We start from the raw sequence: 18,114 nt of genomic DNA, 5'->3' as shown, positions 1-18,114 counted from the left end.
TTGGTGGTGAGACTACTCCGGGTCTCTATTGTGATGGCATGGATTCTATTCGTGAGTGCTCTACTCTCAGGACTTAATCACCTCCCAAAGGGCTTCACCTTCTAAGATCACGTTGAGAGTTAGGGATAAAATTTTTCAATCTATAACATGTTTCCCCCAAGCTCTACAAGCTCATAAATCTATTCCACTCCACATTTGTCACAAATATTTTAAACTTCTAGGAACAGTGGTAGATAAATATTGGTCTAATAATTTTATAGAAGAGGATTATTTTATTACATATTGCCTTGGAAGTTATTACTACTAGGACCACTTGTACTCTGGAATAATAAATTCATGATTTCAACTCCTCTATTACATTTCTTATCTTTGCCATTTTTTACTTTCCTTATTTCATTTGATTGTTTATTTCCTTGAGGTTCACTGAGCCTCCTTGTAATAGTTATTTTGAACTCTGTCCATTCATACATCTCCATTGCTTCAGGGATGGTCACTGGTACTTTATTTTGTTCCATTGGTGATGTCATGTTTCCCTGATTGACCTTGTGGCCGTGTTTTGGTGTCTGTACATTTGAAGAAGTAGGTACTTATTCTGATTTTTGGAGACTGGCATTGCCTGGGAAGGAACTTCACCAGTCAGCTGGTCCATCCAGAGAGTATGGGCAGAACTTCTGGTGAAATAATAAATTCAGTTTTCATGTATTCCTGTCCATAGCCTCCACTCCTTAAAGCTCTCCCATTTGCTAACTCCCAAGGTATTAGATTTCTATCTATTTTCTGATTAGATTCTGTGGATGGTCAACTTTATATGCTAACTTGGCTGAGTCATGATGCCTGGATATATGGGCTAACATTATTCTGCATGTGAGGATATTTATTGATGAGATTAATATTTAAATGGGGTCTGATCCAGGAAGTTGAAGGCCTAAATTGGAAAAAAAGGAAAAAAATGACCCCACCTTGAGCAGGAGGAAATTCTACCAGCAAATGACACTCAGATCTGAACTGCACCATCAGTTCCCTCCCTGGCTCTCCAGCTTGACAGCCCACCCCGAAGATTTTGGACTTCAGGATTATTGAATGAATCATTTCCTTTAAGTAAACTCTCTCTATATAAATAAAATAATTTCCGTTTCTCTGGAGAACACTGACTCATACAGATTTCAGGGTCCATTATTTCAACCACCCTGATGATTGCTGGTGTCAGTCACATGTGCAAAGACAAATTTCAGCCCTGGGTCCAACCTTGTCTTTTGCATTTGTGCTACAGAGCATGGCTGGAGAAATTCTCATGGCTAGGCACATTGGTGCCATGATAAATTCATGATCTCTAGCTTCAACTGGAAGCTCAGCACTTTTTTGTGTGATTGTACAGCTTCTGTGGTTGGTTTTCTCTTCTGTGTTCTACAACAGCGACTACATTTTAAACCAGCTCTCTTCTCCCCCTCCTCTCATTCTCAGAAGATGATCTTACCTCTTTACTGCACAAAGAAAATAAAAAAAATTATCAAATCCAAATTCCTAAATGTTCTTCTGCCAAACTACAAACAGGTATCCATTGACACTCACATTTTCTTTCTGTCCCACCAGAAAAGGTATTCGTCTGAGCTGTTTTTTCCCTCTGGATATCTTATGCTATGTGGGTCATTCCTTCCTTTTCTAGAGTTCAGCTTCTCTTTTCTGGTTCCTTCTCATGGGTACCTTTTTGAGGGCACTAGGATTGAACCCAGAACCTCACGCACTCCACCACTGAGGTAGAGCCCAGCTCTTCTCATTAGTGTTATTAGGCTCGAGTTCTCCCATTCCACTAAGTCCTACCTTGGACCCGCAACCCCATCTCTCCCTTCTGCCCTTCACAGCCATCTTGTGAGACTTGTAGGAGTACTTATTTGCCTTGCATTGCTCAACCTAACTCCCTTGCTTCCCACTCATCACCACATTACCAAACCATCAGGGACTTTGTAGTACCTCTCTTAGGTTCTCAAAAATATCTGGTGATAACTCTCCTCTTTCTTGTAGCATGTTATCTTCTAGCTTTTATGACCCCTATTACAGCTATTTTCCTCCTACCTCTCTGACTGCTTTGAATTTTCCTGTTCGTTTTTCTCCGTTGACTTTCTCTTAAACGAGGCAGATCCTCAGGCTTGGCCCTAGGCCAGTTCTCCATCTCCTCTTCCCCCCACGTCCTGAATAAACTCACCCACTCTTATGGTTTCTGTTAATTCTCACCAGCAACCCGTGCTGATGAGATGAACTGGGTTCAAAAGAGCTGGCTGCAACATTAAGCTGAGAAAATGGCAAAAAAAGCACAGGACACACAAGTCATTTTCATGTCGAGGGAGGTCAGCTTCCACGTGAAAGAGCGCTGGAAAAGAGTGTGCACCTGGAATCTCTTTTTTATTATAGGGGGACACACAAAGGAGTTTCAATAGAATCTTCTTCACTAAATAAGGCAGGGGATAAGGTTTCAAGGGGGTTTGTCCAATCCCATTGGATAAGGGCCAAGGCCAGAGCCAGAGTAAACAACTTCTTTTTTTGTTTTGAATTCTAATTTGTCACGTGTGACAGCAGAATGCAAAGCTGAACTCATCATCTCCTCTCACATCACGGATACTCCTTTATGCTCTCATCTCAATACTGGAACCACGACCACAAAGCTCAACGATAAACATCCTCCTCTCCATTGTTCCTTCTGTTGATCTTAATTCTCGAATACCTCTCAAGTAGAACCATTTCTCTCTCCACTCCCGTTATCCTCGCTGGGCCAGCACCGTCTCTCAGAGGGACTGCTGTAATGTCCTCCTATGTTCTTGCTCTCACAGCCAGTTCTCCACACTGCAGTCAGTGGTCTTCATAGACTGCCAACCTAGTCAATTCCCTGCTTTAAACAACAATGATTCTTTTTTTAATATTTATTTTTTAGTTGTAGTTGGGCACAATACCTTTATTTCACTTATTTATTTTTATGTGGTGCTGAGGATCGAACCCAGGGTCTTGCAAGTGAGTGGCAATCGCTCTACCACTGAGCCACAACCCCAGCCCAAACAACAGTGATTCTTTAAAAAAATTTTTTTTTGTAGATGAATAACATGCCTTTATTTTATTTGTTTATTTTTATGCAGCGCTAAGGATAGGACCCAGTACCTCATGTTCTAGTGTACTAGGACAAGCACTCTGCCACTGAGCTTCAGCACCAGCCCCAGCCCCACAGTGATTCTTTATAGCCCTCAAGATAAACTTAATAGGACCTGTAATACTTTCCCAAACCCTTCTATTCTCATCTTTTGCCATTTATTTCCTGGAATTCTAGGCTCTAGTTAAATCTAATTTTAATTTTCTTGAATCCACTATGTTTTCTCTTGCCTCCTATTTAATGATGATTTCACTTTGCCTAGAAAGAAAGATTTTTTTTCCCTCTTCACCAAGTGAACTTCTCTACTATTCTTTGATTATAGTTTAAACATCAGATTATAGTTTAAACATCAGTTTCCACAGGAGAAATCTTTCATGACCCTGCTAAACAGAGACGTTTCTTTTCTTTTTTAAAACAGTATTTATTTTTTAGTTATAGGTGGACACAATATTTTTATTTTATATTTATGTGATGCAGAGAATCGAACCTAGGGCCCCCACATGCTAGGCAAGCGCTCTACCTCTGAGCCACAACCCCAGCCTCCCAAGATGTTTCTTTTCTTATAAACTCAATGCTTCTCTGACTGTGGTACTTGTGGTAAGATAGTGTGAAATTTGTCTTCTTCTCCCACTTTTACTCACCCGCCTCCCCACATGGTCAGGTTTGAAACCTGGGGATTGATTTGGCTGTGGTTCACATAAGAAAGCTAATGTGAGGTTCTCCAGCGGAAAGGGAGGCACAGAAACTCTTGGCATTAACAGCAGAGCCATTACTTCATAAGAAATAGGGTCAAGGGCTGGGGATATACTCAGTTGGTAGAGTGCTTGCCTTGCATGCACAAGGCCCTGGGTTCAATCCCCAGCACCACCAAAAAAAAAAAAAAATAGGGTCAAAATAATTCTAATAGAGGAATAAAATTGACTCACATATACCAGAACAGAAGGAAAATACTTCTCATGGTTATACTGAAGCCTGGCTCAAGGAGTTGTGAGAATTAGATGCATAATGCAGCCCTTTGTTGTATTTAAATTCAAATGCATATGAGAAAACTAGTTTATCTGGTATTGAAATCTCACTTCTGCTTCTCACTGCATTTATCCCTTCACAATAATACGTGGGACCAGAATTCCACCTTTCTCTTGACCCACCCCTAGAATTTTTTTTTTTTTTTTTGTACTAGGGGTAGAACCCAGGGTATTTTAACACCAAACTACAACCCCCATCTCCCATCCCTCTTTTAAAATTTGAGACAGGGTCTTGCTAAGTTGCTGAGGTTGTCCTCAAACTTGCAATTCTTCTCCCTCAGCCTCCCAAATCACAAGGATTATAGGCACGCACAACAACACCCAGCTCCTATCCCAGCTTCTTAGCTCCCCAAGGGATACAGGTGCTAAGATCAGAGCTCACTGCAATGATACTCAGGAAAAACCCAAATAGGTAGAAGGAGAAGGAATCACGAATATTCTGTAATGCCTGAGGTTAAGATATAAAAAAGGATTTAGGAAAAGCTTAAAAAAATAAAATAAAATAAAAAATAAAAAAGGATTTAGGGTTTCAACATTCAGAAGAGCAGAATACCACATTTCATAGATTGACAGTAGAGGCCCTGAACAGAAAACAAACTTACAGCTTACATTAATTCATTCATTTCACACACATCTATTGAATACTTACAGTATGCATGTAATTTTCAAAACTCCTTGAGCCAGTAGTGTGAAGTTAGGAGGGCTTCATTGTAACTAAGAACTTTAGAAATCCTAGGCAAATTTTTAAATTTTTTTTTAAATTCATAGAGCTATATTTCTTATAATTCATCATGGAAAGAAAATATAAAACATCCAAGTTGTAGTTTCTGTTTTCAAAGAGTTTGTGGTGTGATTGCAAAGACTGAAGCCAGTACAAAGTCAACTAAGGCAGAAAATTGTAATCAAGTAATGATTGGTAAAGATAATGGATGTCCTAGGATCTCAATGAGAGATATCATTGTACATCAGGGTGACTAGGAAAGATTTTAGGGAGGATGTGGTATTCAACCTGGGCCTTATAAACTGAGCAGAAATGCCTCAGTTGATGGAAAGAGAGAAGGCATTCCAAATAGATAAAATTATACCAATAAGTCTTTGAAATAAGACATTCATAAGATGTCCTAATGACAATAAATCAACCAGTCTGCTTTGAGCACATGGTTGGCTCCAGAGGTATCCTGGGATCCAAGGTTTAGAAGGTAAATTGACACTAGATTGTAGAGGCTCTTAAATTCCAAATTGAAGATGTTGAACTTCATCTTGTAGAAAATGTCATGCCCTTTTTTGAAAGAGGAGAAGTGACAAATCAATTTCTAGAAGTTTCTGTTGAGAGCTTGCCGTAGCTGTTCTGAGTGTTCAGAAAATGGTAGCCTACTCATAAATCTATCTTTTGATTTCGTTTCTGATTATTGCATGTGACTGTCATCTCTTTAACAAGGGAAATATGCTTATTACATATTGCACAGATTATAATCTGCAGATTACAGCCCCAGTACACTTGCTGAAAAAAAAACCTCATAATTATCATGACTGAATGCAAATGTTAGTAATATGTAATTAGTACAGAAGATGGAGCAGAGAGAGAATCATATTTAACACTAATGATCACTGAATTTTAGCATGAGCGGGATTAAATTCTAGGACTTACTTGAGTTCTCCTTAGAAAAGCATGAGAAGAATCAAATTCATATGTGGAGCTCATAAATCAGAAGGGCATTGATGTTTGATACTATTGGGGTCAAAGAAAGTGGAGTGGGCTTAGGGTCTTCTCCATCAATGAATAAACCTGGGACAATAAAAAGAGACCTGGGAAGGATTTTAGGAGACAGGTGGAGAGAAGTGCAGGGATGGTTGGCTAGAAAGGTAAGAGCTTTGAAGCTGAATTTGGCTCTGATGATCATTTTGTCAGTTAATTCTTTTTTTTTCTGGTTTCTATTAGCTAAAGCTAGAAGTTGGGATGAAAACTATTCCAGTTGTTTTCAGAGTTTCAGTTGAGAAAGCTGAATATTGAATTGATTTTTTTTTTCCAGTCCTGGGAATAACCTTGATGATAACTATTTCAGCTTCATAAATGAAACAACAATGGAGACCTAGAAAGCCAAAGGGCCCCAGGAAGGCCACACGGGCAGTGCAGGGAAAGGCCAGCACCCCACCTCCACACTACCTAGATACTTCCTGGAGCAATGTCTGGCAATAGCAGGAGCGCAGTAGATATTTCTTGAAGGAATAAATGAATGACTAAATACCAAGTTTTGAACTTTTCTTTTAGCATTCTTTCCATTGAACCATAGAAACTATGGAAGGTTTAATAAAAGAGTGTCTTTAAACAACCAGGACCTGCTTGCACAAGGGCAAAGGGTAAGTATCATCCGTGTACAGCTAGGCGTGCCTAGCACCACCACACCCCCTTACATGACGTGTTAGTTTGCCAGGCCTGTCATAACAAAGTTGGTGTCTTTAACAAGAGAAACTTATTTTCTTACAGTTCTGGGAACTTGAAGTCTAAGATCCAGGAGTCAGCCAGGTTGGTTTCTCCTGAGGAACGTAAGGAAAGGATCGGTTTTTGGCCTTTATCCTTGGCTTTAGGTGGCCACCTTCTCCCTTTGTCTTCACATCATCCCTTTGTATTCAAATTTCCTCCTAATGTAAGAGAAGCAGGTATATTGGATTAGGATGGAACCTAACAACCTCATTTAATTACCTCTTCATATGCTGTATCTACAAATTTGGGTACATTCTGAGTTACTGAGGGTTAGGGCTTCCACATATAAACCTGGGGTGGGGGTGCAGGGCCACAATTCAGTTCACCACACAGGGAGATGGCCTGTCATCACAGCATAGTAAACCCTCCACACAACACCCTAGCAGTAGCCAACACGTTAAGAGAGCTCCCAGTTTGTAATTAAGAGGGTAATGGCCCAGCAGTCTGAAGGTCCTGCCCACGCATTTATTATTCAGGTGGAGCCTGGTTGTCCTCCAAGTTTTCCTGCCAATGTGCTAAAAGAGCAGCTAGAGGGCATGGTTTGGATGTTACTGTTTTTTAAAAACTATGTTATTAAAACTGTAATAAAATGTCTTTCTCATCTTGTAAAGTGCTTTAAGAAGTCGGAAGGGCTCTGTTTAATGCATATTTCAGTATTATCCTGGGCTGGGCATTCATAAGGAAGCACTCCAACTGGTGCTCCTTAAGAAGATATTGGGAAAGCTAGTGAAGCTCTTACATGGTTTCTGTGAAGACTTTGAGGAAAGAGTATACACTTAATTTAGAAGAAAAATAGCTTTGTACTCATAAATCATTTGAAAGACTCAAAATTCTAAGACAGTGTCAGGAATTCCTTGGTTTTGTCTTTGGTGGGTATCTTATGTTTGCCTCAAAGTAAGAGAGACAGGCTGTGTTTCTTGCAGAAAGTGCCCCCCCTCTTCCATCAGAATGGTACTTAGGAGCTATGTGCTTAGCTTCCTTGTCTATACCACTGACCAAAATGTTGATGGACTATAACTTAGGGCATCTTCTTATCCATGACCCTCATAATTACAAATGATGTGGTTTCCAAGTGATGAGTACTAATATAGATTCCAGGTGGTTGATGCAGTTTAATACTTTGGCCTGATTACTGTTTAGCATCTTCTGGCTCAATTGTCTCATGGATTATGTACTCAAATCAAAAGGTCATCTTTGATCTATAGTGCTATCTGAAGTTTCATGCCATGTTTTACTGTTGGCTTGTCAGACATTAGAGACCAAGAACCCGCTGCATTCTCAGAAGGAAATATTAACAAACAGTGGGAGCACCAGTATTTTCCATGACCAGAGTGAGTCACTATAATAAGGGGCACAGAAAGCTGTATGGTTAACAACAACAACAACCACACACACACACACACACACACACACACAGAGCACACACTTGCAAAAAGAACCCCAGTGGGGTTAGCCATAATATAGGGTTCACTCTAACTGGAAAAAATGGAGCAAAGGTGGTTTTCCTCTCCCCTTTTCATATTTGTACATAGATGATAGTAACATTGTGGTGATTGGGAACTTATGCACTTCTAGGTTATTGGACAGTGAGGTACAACAGAGTGAAAACAGACAAAAATAAGTATTTGCCAAACATTTATTAAATTTTTATACAGTCCAATTATTTCAACAGAATGTCTCCAAAGTAGTATCAGGCCTCAAAGGATTGGGGATAAGTCTTCTCAAAGGGCCTCTAGAAATTTGCCTCTCTATTCACACACTTCCCTCTTTCCTTTCCCAACATGCTCTCTGTCATCTATTGGCCCTAGAGCAAGACAAACTTACAGGATCCTGAGTAGGTTTCCCCTAAGCTAACATTAACAAAAGTAGCAATACTCTCAAATTCATCATTGGGGGAACAGAACTGAGCACTACAAACTACAGCAGATATAGCTTCAAAATTAGAGCTATGAAGTTTGATAAACACATTGCTTTTGCTTCCTGAGGTTTTAAGTAGCATTAAGTATATATTTTTTAAAAAAATCTAATTCCAAATTCTACACTTAAATTCTTAACAGATATCTCTTTTAGTTATAGGTGCTGATTTCACAGCGAGTTTTTCTGCCAAAAGTTCCTCTCCCTGATTTATTTGAGGGTTGCAAAAATTCAGGCAACTTGTGGAACATGTGTTAATTATGCCAAAATAAAAATCAAAACCCAGTAAGTTATTTGGCAGTAGATAAATGAAATTTAGGCACAAGAAAAAATATATCAACCTTAAAAACATGTAAACCACTCAGAGGTAATCAGCCATTAAAACTATACTCAATTATTTTGAGTCTCAACTTGTTGTATTGTTACTTTAAAAGGCAACAAATCAATGTGTTCTTCAAACAAAACTCTGTGAACAATTTAAATGACATGTTTTTTAAAAATGTACACCATACCTGCACCAAAGAACAAAGACATCTTGCAGTAAAGAACTACCTGAGACAGAATTAAAGGTAGGAGTACAAAGCAATGAAATGAGCATAGCTCGAGATTTTGGAAGAAAAGGCGCATTCGAACATCAGAGAGTTTTCCCACAACCGGAAACACGTGAGCCATTCCTTGGTACCCAGTGTTTCTCATTCTCTTTGGCTGGAAGCTTTGGCAGGGATGCCGGCGGCCTCGCTTAGGCGCGGTACTGAGCTCTCTGCTCCTGGATGTACTCGTAGAGGGGGCTGGAGCGCACGGGAGCGCCGACCGACGGGCGGGAGGCTGGCTCCTGGGCGCGTCTCTCCCGGACCTGGCGGCGCCTCTGCTCCTCCTCCTGCAGGCGGCGGAGCTGCTCTTCTCGGAATTTCCTCTCCCGCTCCTGGCGACGTCTCTGCTCTTGTTGCCCCAATTCCGGCACCTGACGACGCTTCTCCCTGGCAAACTGTTCCTCCGCCCGATACTGACGGTCGCGCTCCTGGCGCAGCTGCTCCTCCTCCCGCTCCTGGCGCAGCTCTTCTTCCTCCCGGAACCTACGATCGCGCTCCTGGCGCAGCTGCTCCTCCTCCCGCTCCTGGCGGAGCTCAGGTTCCCGGCGGAATCTTCGGTCGCGCTCCTGGCGGCGCAGCAGCTCCTCCTCCCTTTCCTGGCGGAGCTCTTCTTCCTCCCGGAATTTTCTGTCGCGCTCCTGGCGGCGCACCTGCTGAACCTCACGGCGCAGCTGCTCCTCCTCTCTTTCCTGGCGGAGCTCCCGTTCCTGGCGGAACCTACGGTCGCGCTCCTGGCGCAGCTGCTCCTCCCGTTCCTGGCGGAGCTCTTCTTCCTCCCGGAATTTTCTGTCACGCTCCTGGCGCAGCTGCTCCTCCTCCCGTTCCTGGCGGAACCTACGGTCGCGCTCCTGGCGCAGCTGCTCCTCCTCCCTTTCCTGGCGGAGCTCTTCTTCCTCCCGGAATTTTCTGTCGCGCTCCTGGCGGCGCACCTGCTGAACCTCACGGCGCAGCTGCTCCTCCTCTCTTTCCTGGCGAAGCTTTTCTTCTTCGCGGAATTTTCTGTCGCGCTCCTGGCGCAGCTGCTGTAACTCACGGCGCAGCTGCTCCTCCTCCCTTTCCTCGCGGAGCTCTTGTTCCCGGCGGAACCTACGGTCGCGCTCCTGGCGCAGCTGCTCCTCCTCCCGTTCCTGGCGGAGCTCTTCTTCCTCCCGGAATTTTCTGTCGCGCTCCCGTCTCAGCTGCTCCTCCCTTTCCTCGCGGAGCTCTTCTTCCCGACGGAGCTTTCTAGCTCGCTCCCTGCGCAGCTGCTGCTCCTCTTGCTCCTGACGCAGCTGCTCCTCCTCCCGCTCCTGGCGGAGCTCAGGTTCCCGGCGGAACCTACGGTCGCGCTCCTGGCGCAGCTGCTCTTCCTCGCTTTCCTGGCGGAACCTACGGTCGCGCTCCTGGCGCAGCTGCTCCTCCTCCCGCTCCTGGCGGAGCTCGGGTTCCCGGCGGAATCTTCGGTCGCGCTCCTGGCGGCGCAGCTGCTCCTCTTCTCTTTCCTGGCGGAGCTCCCTTTCCTCTCGGAATTTCCTGTCGCGGTCCCGGCGCAGCTGCTGCTCGCGTTCCTGGCCGCGCAGCTGCTGTTCCTCACGGCGCAGCTGCTCCTTTTCCCTTTCCTGGCGGAGCTCTTGGCGGAATTTTCTGTCGCGCTCCTGGCGGCGTAGGTGCTCCTCCCGCTCCTGTCTCAGCTGCTCCTCCTCCTGTCTCAGCTGCTCCTCCTCCCGTTCCTGGCGGAGCTCTTCTTCCTCCCGGAATTTTCTGTCGCGGTCCCGGCGAAGCTGCTGCTCCTCCCGTTCCTGGCGGAGCTCTTCTTCCCGGCGGAGTTTTCTAGCTCGCTCCCGGCGCAGCTCCTCCTCCTGTCTCAGCTGCTCCTCTTCCCGTTCCTGGCGAAGTTCTTCTTCCTGACGGAGCTTTCTAGCGCGCTCCTTGCGCAGCTGCTCCTCCTCCTGTCTCAGCTGCTCCTCTTCCCTTTCTTGACCGAGTTCTTCTTCCCGACGGAGCTTTCTAGCACGCTCCCTGCGCAGCTGCTGCTCCTCCTGTCTCAGCTGCTCCTCTTCCCGTTCCTGGCGAAGTTCTTCTTCCTGACGGAGCTTTCTAGCACGCTCCCGGCGCCGCTGCTGCTCCTCCTCCTGTCTCAGCTGCTCCTCCTCCCGTTCCTGGCGGAGCTCTTCTTCCTGACGGAGCTTTCTAGCGCGCTCCTTGCGCAGCTGCTCCTCCTCCTGTCTCAGCTGCTCCTCTTCCCTTTCTTGACCGAGTTCTTCTTCCCGACGGAGCTTTCTAGCACGCTCCCTGCGCAGCTGCTGCTCCTCCTGTCTCAGCTGCTCCTCTTCCCGTTCCTGGCGAAGTTCTTCTTCCTGACGGAGCTTTCTAGCACGCTCCCGGCGCCGCTGCTGCTCCTCCTCCTGTCTCAGCTGCTCCTCCTCCCGTTCCTGGCGGAGCTCTTCTTCCTGACGGAGCTTTCTAGCACGCTCCCTGCGCAGCTGCTGCTCCTCCTGTCTCAGCTGTTCCTCTTCCCTTTCTTGGCGGAGCTCTTCTTCCCGACGGAGCTTTCTAGCACGCTCCCTGCGCAGCTGCTCCTCCTCCCTTTCCTGGCGGAGCTCTCCTTGGCGGAATTTTCTGTCGCGCTCCTGGCGGCGCAGCTGCTCCTCCTCCCGCTCCTGCCTCAGCTGCTCCTCCTCCGCACGGAACTTGCGGTCTCTCTCTTGCCTGGTCCTTCTCTCTTCCCTCGGTAGCTGCTCCTCCTCTTGGGACTTTGCATCTTGCCTTTTCGCCACTCTTCGCTCCTCTCGCTCCAGCGGCTCTTCGGCAGGGAATTCCCGGTCTCGCTGCAGCCGGCGCCTTCTCTCTCGTTCTAGCTCTCTCTTCTCCTCCTCTTCCTCTTGCAGGAAAGGCCTGTCCAACGCCTGAGAATCATCCAGCCGTCGGGTCTTCTCTTCGTTCTCTCTGCGTTTGGAGAAAACCCTGTTATTACGCACTTCCCTTTCTCTTTCTGGTTGCCACTGCCATTTCAGATCGCGGCGCCGATCTGCCCCCCGGAACCGCTGCTGCTCGTCCTCCTGCTCTTCCTCCTGATATTGCCTCTCCCTCTGCAGCTGCCCCTCTTCCTGCTGCAGCTGCTCTTCCTCCCGATATTGCCTCGCCGGCTGCTGGCGCCTCCTTTCCCTTTGCAGCTGCTCTTCCTCCCGCTGCTCCTCCTTCCTGAGCTGCTCCCGCGGGCCGTGTTTGGCGGTCAGCGTGTGCTGGCGCCTCTGACTTTCTTCCTCCAGTTGCGGCCTCGAGTCTTGGTCGCGGCGTTGCTCCTCCTCCTCCAGCTCCCTCCGCTGCAGCTCTCGCTCCCGGGGCCGCCTCTCCTCCTCCTGCTCCTCCTGTCGGCGAGGCCTGGAGTAGACTTTGCTCTGACGTGCTTCAGCCTCGCCGTCCAGCTGCCACTGCAACCTCTCCCGGGCCTGTGCCTCCGCCGCCTCTTCCGACACCAGCTCCTGCTCGCGCCTCTGCTGCAGCTGTCTCTCTTGCGCCCGCTCGCGTCGCACTTCTGGCTCTCTCCTTTGCAGTTGCTCTTCCTGACGTTCGCGCTGCGCCCGCCTCTCTCGACTTGGTTCTTCTTCTAGGTACTCCTCGGCGTCTCGACTCTGGCGTCTCCGCAGCTGCTCTTCCTCTGCGCGGCGCTCTTCGATTTCTTGCCTTTGCAAGTCGCGCTGCTCTCGTCTCTCTGGCTTCTTCCTTTGCTCCTCTTGCTCCCCGCGCTCCCGCTCCTGTACCTGCCTCCTCTGCCGGCGTTGGTGTGCAGGTTCCTCGTCCAGCTGTCTGTCCCGGGACTCGAATCTCCTTTGGTCTTCTTGCCTACGATCTTGTATCAGGCTCCCCTTCCTTTCACCCTGGACTCTCCTCTCCTCCTCCTCTAGCCCTGCGGCCTGGCCAAGAGCATAATAACAAGCCTGAGCCACCTTGAAAACCAGCAGGAGGAATTCATTGAAATCGACGTGCCCGTTACAGTCGCGATCCAGAAGTTCCAGGATCACATCTACCGTCTCAGGGTCATGTGGTCTCTACGGAAGAAACAAACAAACAAAAAACTTTTAGCATGTATTGTTTACAGGCAGTAAAAATCTTATTCACGCTTCTATTATGCTGACTATCAAGAGATGTTCAGAGCAATTAGAAAGAATGTGCAGTGTGTGTCAAGTCATTTCCCCACGTAAAATGTGAACACCTCATTTCAAAGCGTACTACATTTATCGGCAAGTTTCGTATCTTATAACCCAACTTCTCTTTAGCTGTTTGAATAAGAATGTACTTATCCTCAAGAGAGAGATAGCATGGAAATTTATGAAGATTTCTAGCAGCCATTTCTGTCTGAAGCAGCCAGTACTTCTCATCTGATTTTTTTTCCTTTTTTTTTTTTTTTTTTGTGGTGCTGGGCCTTGTGAATGCAAGGGACACCCTCTACCAACTGAGCTATGTTCCCAGCCCTTCTCATCTGGTTTCTATTCCATGTTTGAAAGCAAACTTGGCGCTGTGGGCACAGTCCTGTAATCCCAAGTACTTGGTAGGCTGCGGCAAGAGGATCACAAGTTCAGGGCCAGTCTGGGCAACTTGGCAAAAGTCTGTCTCAAAATAAAGCTGAAAAGAGCTGGGGATGCAGCTAGGTGTGAAGCATTTGCCTAGTTTGCACAAGGCCCTGGGTTCAATCTCCAGGATCAAGACAAACAACTTAAAATATTTATGGCCATACCATTTTAGTAGAGAATAGGCTGATTTTAGCTCTTGAAGCTTGGAGGCACATTTAAATCTTTCCAAGTCTAGTTTGGTTTGCCATCTTTGGTGGCAGTGTTCCATGAACAGCTCATTCTTGCTGACAGTGCCATCAAGTAGGTGAACTTGTTACCAACTTTTTAAATGTCAAGTTCAATGTCAACTAAACACCTTCAGACTTTTAAAAAGAATGAGGGATGTAGTGTAGACTTGGCCTGGTGTAAAGGGCATATAAGGTATCATTCCTTGCTCTGTCTCTCCTGAAGAAAATTCATAGTCCTAAATTAATGGAGCGGTTTCCTTTTCTTGTTAGTTCTTACCCGAAGGACGTCTCCAAATTCTCTTTCAAGGAGGTTCTTTAGGTCTTTCTTGCTTAGTGCTGCACCTTCACAACCATGGGAGGCATACTGATTGAAAATTTCGGTGATATCGAAGACGCTTTTCAGAAGTGGAGACATTTTTTTTTACTTCCTTCAAGTTCAAGTAAACCTAGAATAATAAAATAGAATCCAGAGTCAAAACTCTGTTTCTGCTTTTGGGAGGCTTCATTTCACTGTCTGAGGCAGAGCTCTAAATAATTTTACTTTAAGTACTAATTATTTCCAATCTGAGCTTTCAGAGCATTTTATCCTTGAATATGGTATTCAAAAGGGGGAAGAGAGATACTGAGACATTTCAAGCCAGGAAATCAATTTCAGATAATCTTAGGACAGACTTCTCGTTGTCTATCCATTCTGGATTATCCATATCCTTTCCTTCTCTCATTCAGCTCCCCAGCACATTTCAGAGCAGATAGTAAAGAGGGCAGGAATTTAAAACTGGTATATTGCTACTCACAAGGACTTCTAAAGTTGAACAAAGAGGATAGATGAAACCCAAAAGATGAAGGAAGGCTTTAGTATATCTTCAAGTGGTTAGAGCCATGTACAGTTTATTTGCTGTTAAGTGTCAGCAAACACTTAGCAGCAAATGAAACAATGAAAAAAGAATTGGAATTATTCCCCAACATTATAGTCCAGAAGAGAACAAGAAGTATAATCCATAAGTCACCAGTTCTAAGATTAAACTGAACTTCAAAAGATGACATTGCAACATTCAGATACACTAACGTAGCAAACACAGGGTGCATGTTACCTGCCTTAACTTGGATATATTAAGGATATTCACATATGCACTTATAGAAAGATTATGAGAGGTCCTTCCTGATTGGTAGAGTCAATGGGCCAAACTGAGCCTGGAAAACTGGATGACATTGGTCTTATGGTAAACCCCTGTTAAACCCAAATAAGCCATTCAAATCTTGGCATTTTAAAAAAACATTAGGGGCTGGGGTATGTATAATAGCTCACCGTGCATGCCTAGCATGCACAAGGCCCAAGGTTTGATTCCCCAGCTCTGCACATACACACCAAAAAATTAGCCCCAGCAGACCAATGTTAAAAGAACACATAGATGGTTTTGCTGGCTGTGTGTGCATAGTGGTTCATCTTAACTCTGTGAAGCACCTTAGATGCCATAACTATATGAAGATGGTCCATATGAGGTAAGCCAGATATGAAAAGAGACTAGAGGTTTGGCACACTTTTGAGATGGTGATTTAGGAAGATAAGCCCCCTCAGAGCCACATGTTATCATTCCCTGATGTGCCAAAGTATTGGGTTGAAAGCCTGGAGCCAAGGGCCAAGTAGGGGTCCAACCAAACCAAGGTGGGATGGAGTCCATGAGAACTAGCCACCACTGAAAGAGCCCCCTGGCACAGAGAACCTGCCCAGCACATAGAAGTTGCCCTCCTTCCCCAACATCCACAATGGCTAGACGACTGAAGAAGGACGCAGAAGAACACGATCCCACAGAATGGGACTTACCACTTTACCAGAGGAGGACGTTGAGTGCTCGCTGACACTGCTGGCAAGTGTACTGGGTACCTGGCAGCCGGGCCTTTTATAGGGGTTTGAATTGTGCCCTGGAGAGCAACTTGGGAAGGAGACACCCACTCTGTGGGCTGGCCTGATTCATCCCAAGCCTGGCTCCACCTCTGTCTCTACCAAGGGCTTGTTTATCTCGCTATTTGCTCATGTAGCTATTTGGCACGAGGTTCACAGACCTTGCCTCCTGACATGCTAGGGTACCGGCCCCACCTAACATGAAAGGGTAGAATATTTGGCTGAATTTCTAGTTCTCCCTAATTGTTAAAAGTAAGTTAAACATTAAAACAAAGGTATTAAATGTTCCAAATCTTTATTGATTATGACTTCATTACAAAGGAGCAAACTCTGAGCCATTTACTTTATAAAAGATTTAAGTTCTAGGTTAGAATTAAACAGAATCTTTGAAATAAATTGATGAGAACCAATTAATTTCTCCATGGCATCCTCATAAGCCCTGCCTGAAACAATTCTCGGACAATGGGAAAGAGATAAGGAATTGTTGTGTGTGTGTGTGTGTGTGTGTGTGTGTGTGTGTGTGTGTTTAACATTTAGTTTTTAGTTTTAGATGGACACAGTATCTTTTATTTTACATTTTTGTGGTGCTGAGGATGGAACCCAGTGCCACAAGCATACTAGGCGAGCACTGTATCACTAAGCCACAACCCCAGCCCCAAGAGATAAGGAATTGTTAAACTGCTTCTCTAAAACATGCAAGTGGCAAGACATTTTACATTTGTCTTCTTAGGTTTTATGACAATGGTTTCCCTATAGATTGGGGGTTGCCTCTGCAGTGGACAATTTTGGAGTGTACCTTAAAATGGGTTTTTGTTAAACTGTTATAAGCAAACATGAAAGTGTGAAATTTCATTCTTAGAGACATTAGTTTCTAAATGAAGTTTGTTCATTTTATGCTTATTCACATATTGATGTCCCCAGAGCAAAAGAGCTAATGTAATGCGTTATTGTAGATATAATCATCCTTCTCAGCCCAAGTTACTAATGATTATGACATCTAAACACTTGAGTTTGCTTCTCCTGGAAGCGCATTAAGCTAATCGGTCATTCTAGCTCATTATAGCCATCAGGGCTTTCTCAACCTTGGTGACCATCGGTGAATCTTAGTTGCTGTTTTATTGTCAGGAACTAGGTTTTATCCCTGGTCGTCAGCAACTCCCACCCTTACGTTCCAGACTACTTGAGACTTTGGTTCATAATAGGTTTATGGCGACTATTAAATGATTCAGTGGCTTCTCTGCATTTCTGTCTCATCCTTTGTTCAACAGAGGCAAGTATTGGTTTTCTGAATTTTGAAGAGACTTCGGGGTACTTCAGGTGGCGAGTGAAAAATACAGAACCTTGATGTCTATTCTTTTAATGTGACGCCTGTCCTGAATGATAGCAAAGTTGAATGTTATTGCCCCCTTAGACGCTGCTCTCCCGGATGTGGGGTGAAGAGGAAGGTGGAAGTGATAGGAGACGGGAAAAACAACTGTAAGCCTGGCTGCCTTCCGCCTCCTTAAGGGCTTCATTACTGAAGTCTGTGATTTAGAAGTTTCCTTTGAACTGTCAGAACTGTCGCTGTTTGATAGCTTAGTAAGTCAGTTTGATGGGACAGTTCTTAGTGAGGCTTGAAGACATCTTTTGTTCTTCTATTTAGGGTTTTATACTGTTCCCTTAATCTTTGGGTTTTAGGTACACAATGAGCAGTGCCACCGAGACGAGGCAGAGCTCCTTTATCTTCCAGAGCCCTTGAAGAGATCACCTGCCCAAGGCTTGCCTTAATCCGCTTCTGTTTTTGTCTGCTTCTGCGTGACCTTTGGGGGAACTTCAGCATTGGTCCCCACTGTGAGTGAAGCTAGATCTTAAATCCAGTAATGGCTTTCTTAGATATTCTTGTTCAAAGTCAGGACAGGATAAGAGAAACTATTTTAAAACCTGCCAAAAGCCTCGGGAAATTTACCTCTCTTCCTTTCTGAATCTTGGTCCATTAGTAAATAGGTTCAAATGATAAATCCTATCATCAGATTTGATACCCTTCTGATAAAGTGGCCTTCATTGCTATATAATGTTCTTTTATTTTACACTGGGTCATTATTTAAGAATATCATTTTACTAGGAGTTCTTCACATGATGTTTGGACCCGGAAAAAAATAAATTGTTTTCTAATTTCTTAAATATCAGAGCTTATAGGAAAATTTCAAGTCCTTACAAATTGTTTTGGTCTACTTTTTTAAAAATATTTTTTTCAGTTGTAGATGGACACAATATCTTTGTTTTATTTATTTATTTTTATGTGGTGTTGAGGATC

General features: G+C 44.8%; 1 protein-coding gene across 1 annotated transcript; it reads right to left on the bottom strand.

The window, feature by feature from the left end:
• Positions 1–9,293: 9,293 nt before the first annotated feature.
• On the bottom strand, positions 9,294–14,336 carry Tchh (trichohyalin). Its single transcript, XM_077791636.1, has 2 exons — positions 14,199–14,336; positions 9,294–13,172 (listed from the first exon to the last, which is right to left on the bottom strand). Exons 1-2 carry the CDS (start codon positions 14,334–14,336, stop codon positions 9,294–9,296), a joined length of 4,017 nt encoding a protein of 1,338 aa, XP_077647762.1.
• Between the last annotated feature and the right edge of the window lie 3,778 nt (positions 14,337–18,114).

Source organism: Urocitellus parryii, chromosome 11 (assembly GCF_045843805.1).
Source record: "Urocitellus parryii isolate mUroPar1 chromosome 11, mUroPar1.hap1, whole genome shotgun sequence".
NCBI lineage: Eukaryota > Metazoa > Chordata > Mammalia > Rodentia > Sciuridae > Urocitellus > Urocitellus parryii.
This window is presented reverse-complemented; position numbering and strand designations above follow the sequence as displayed.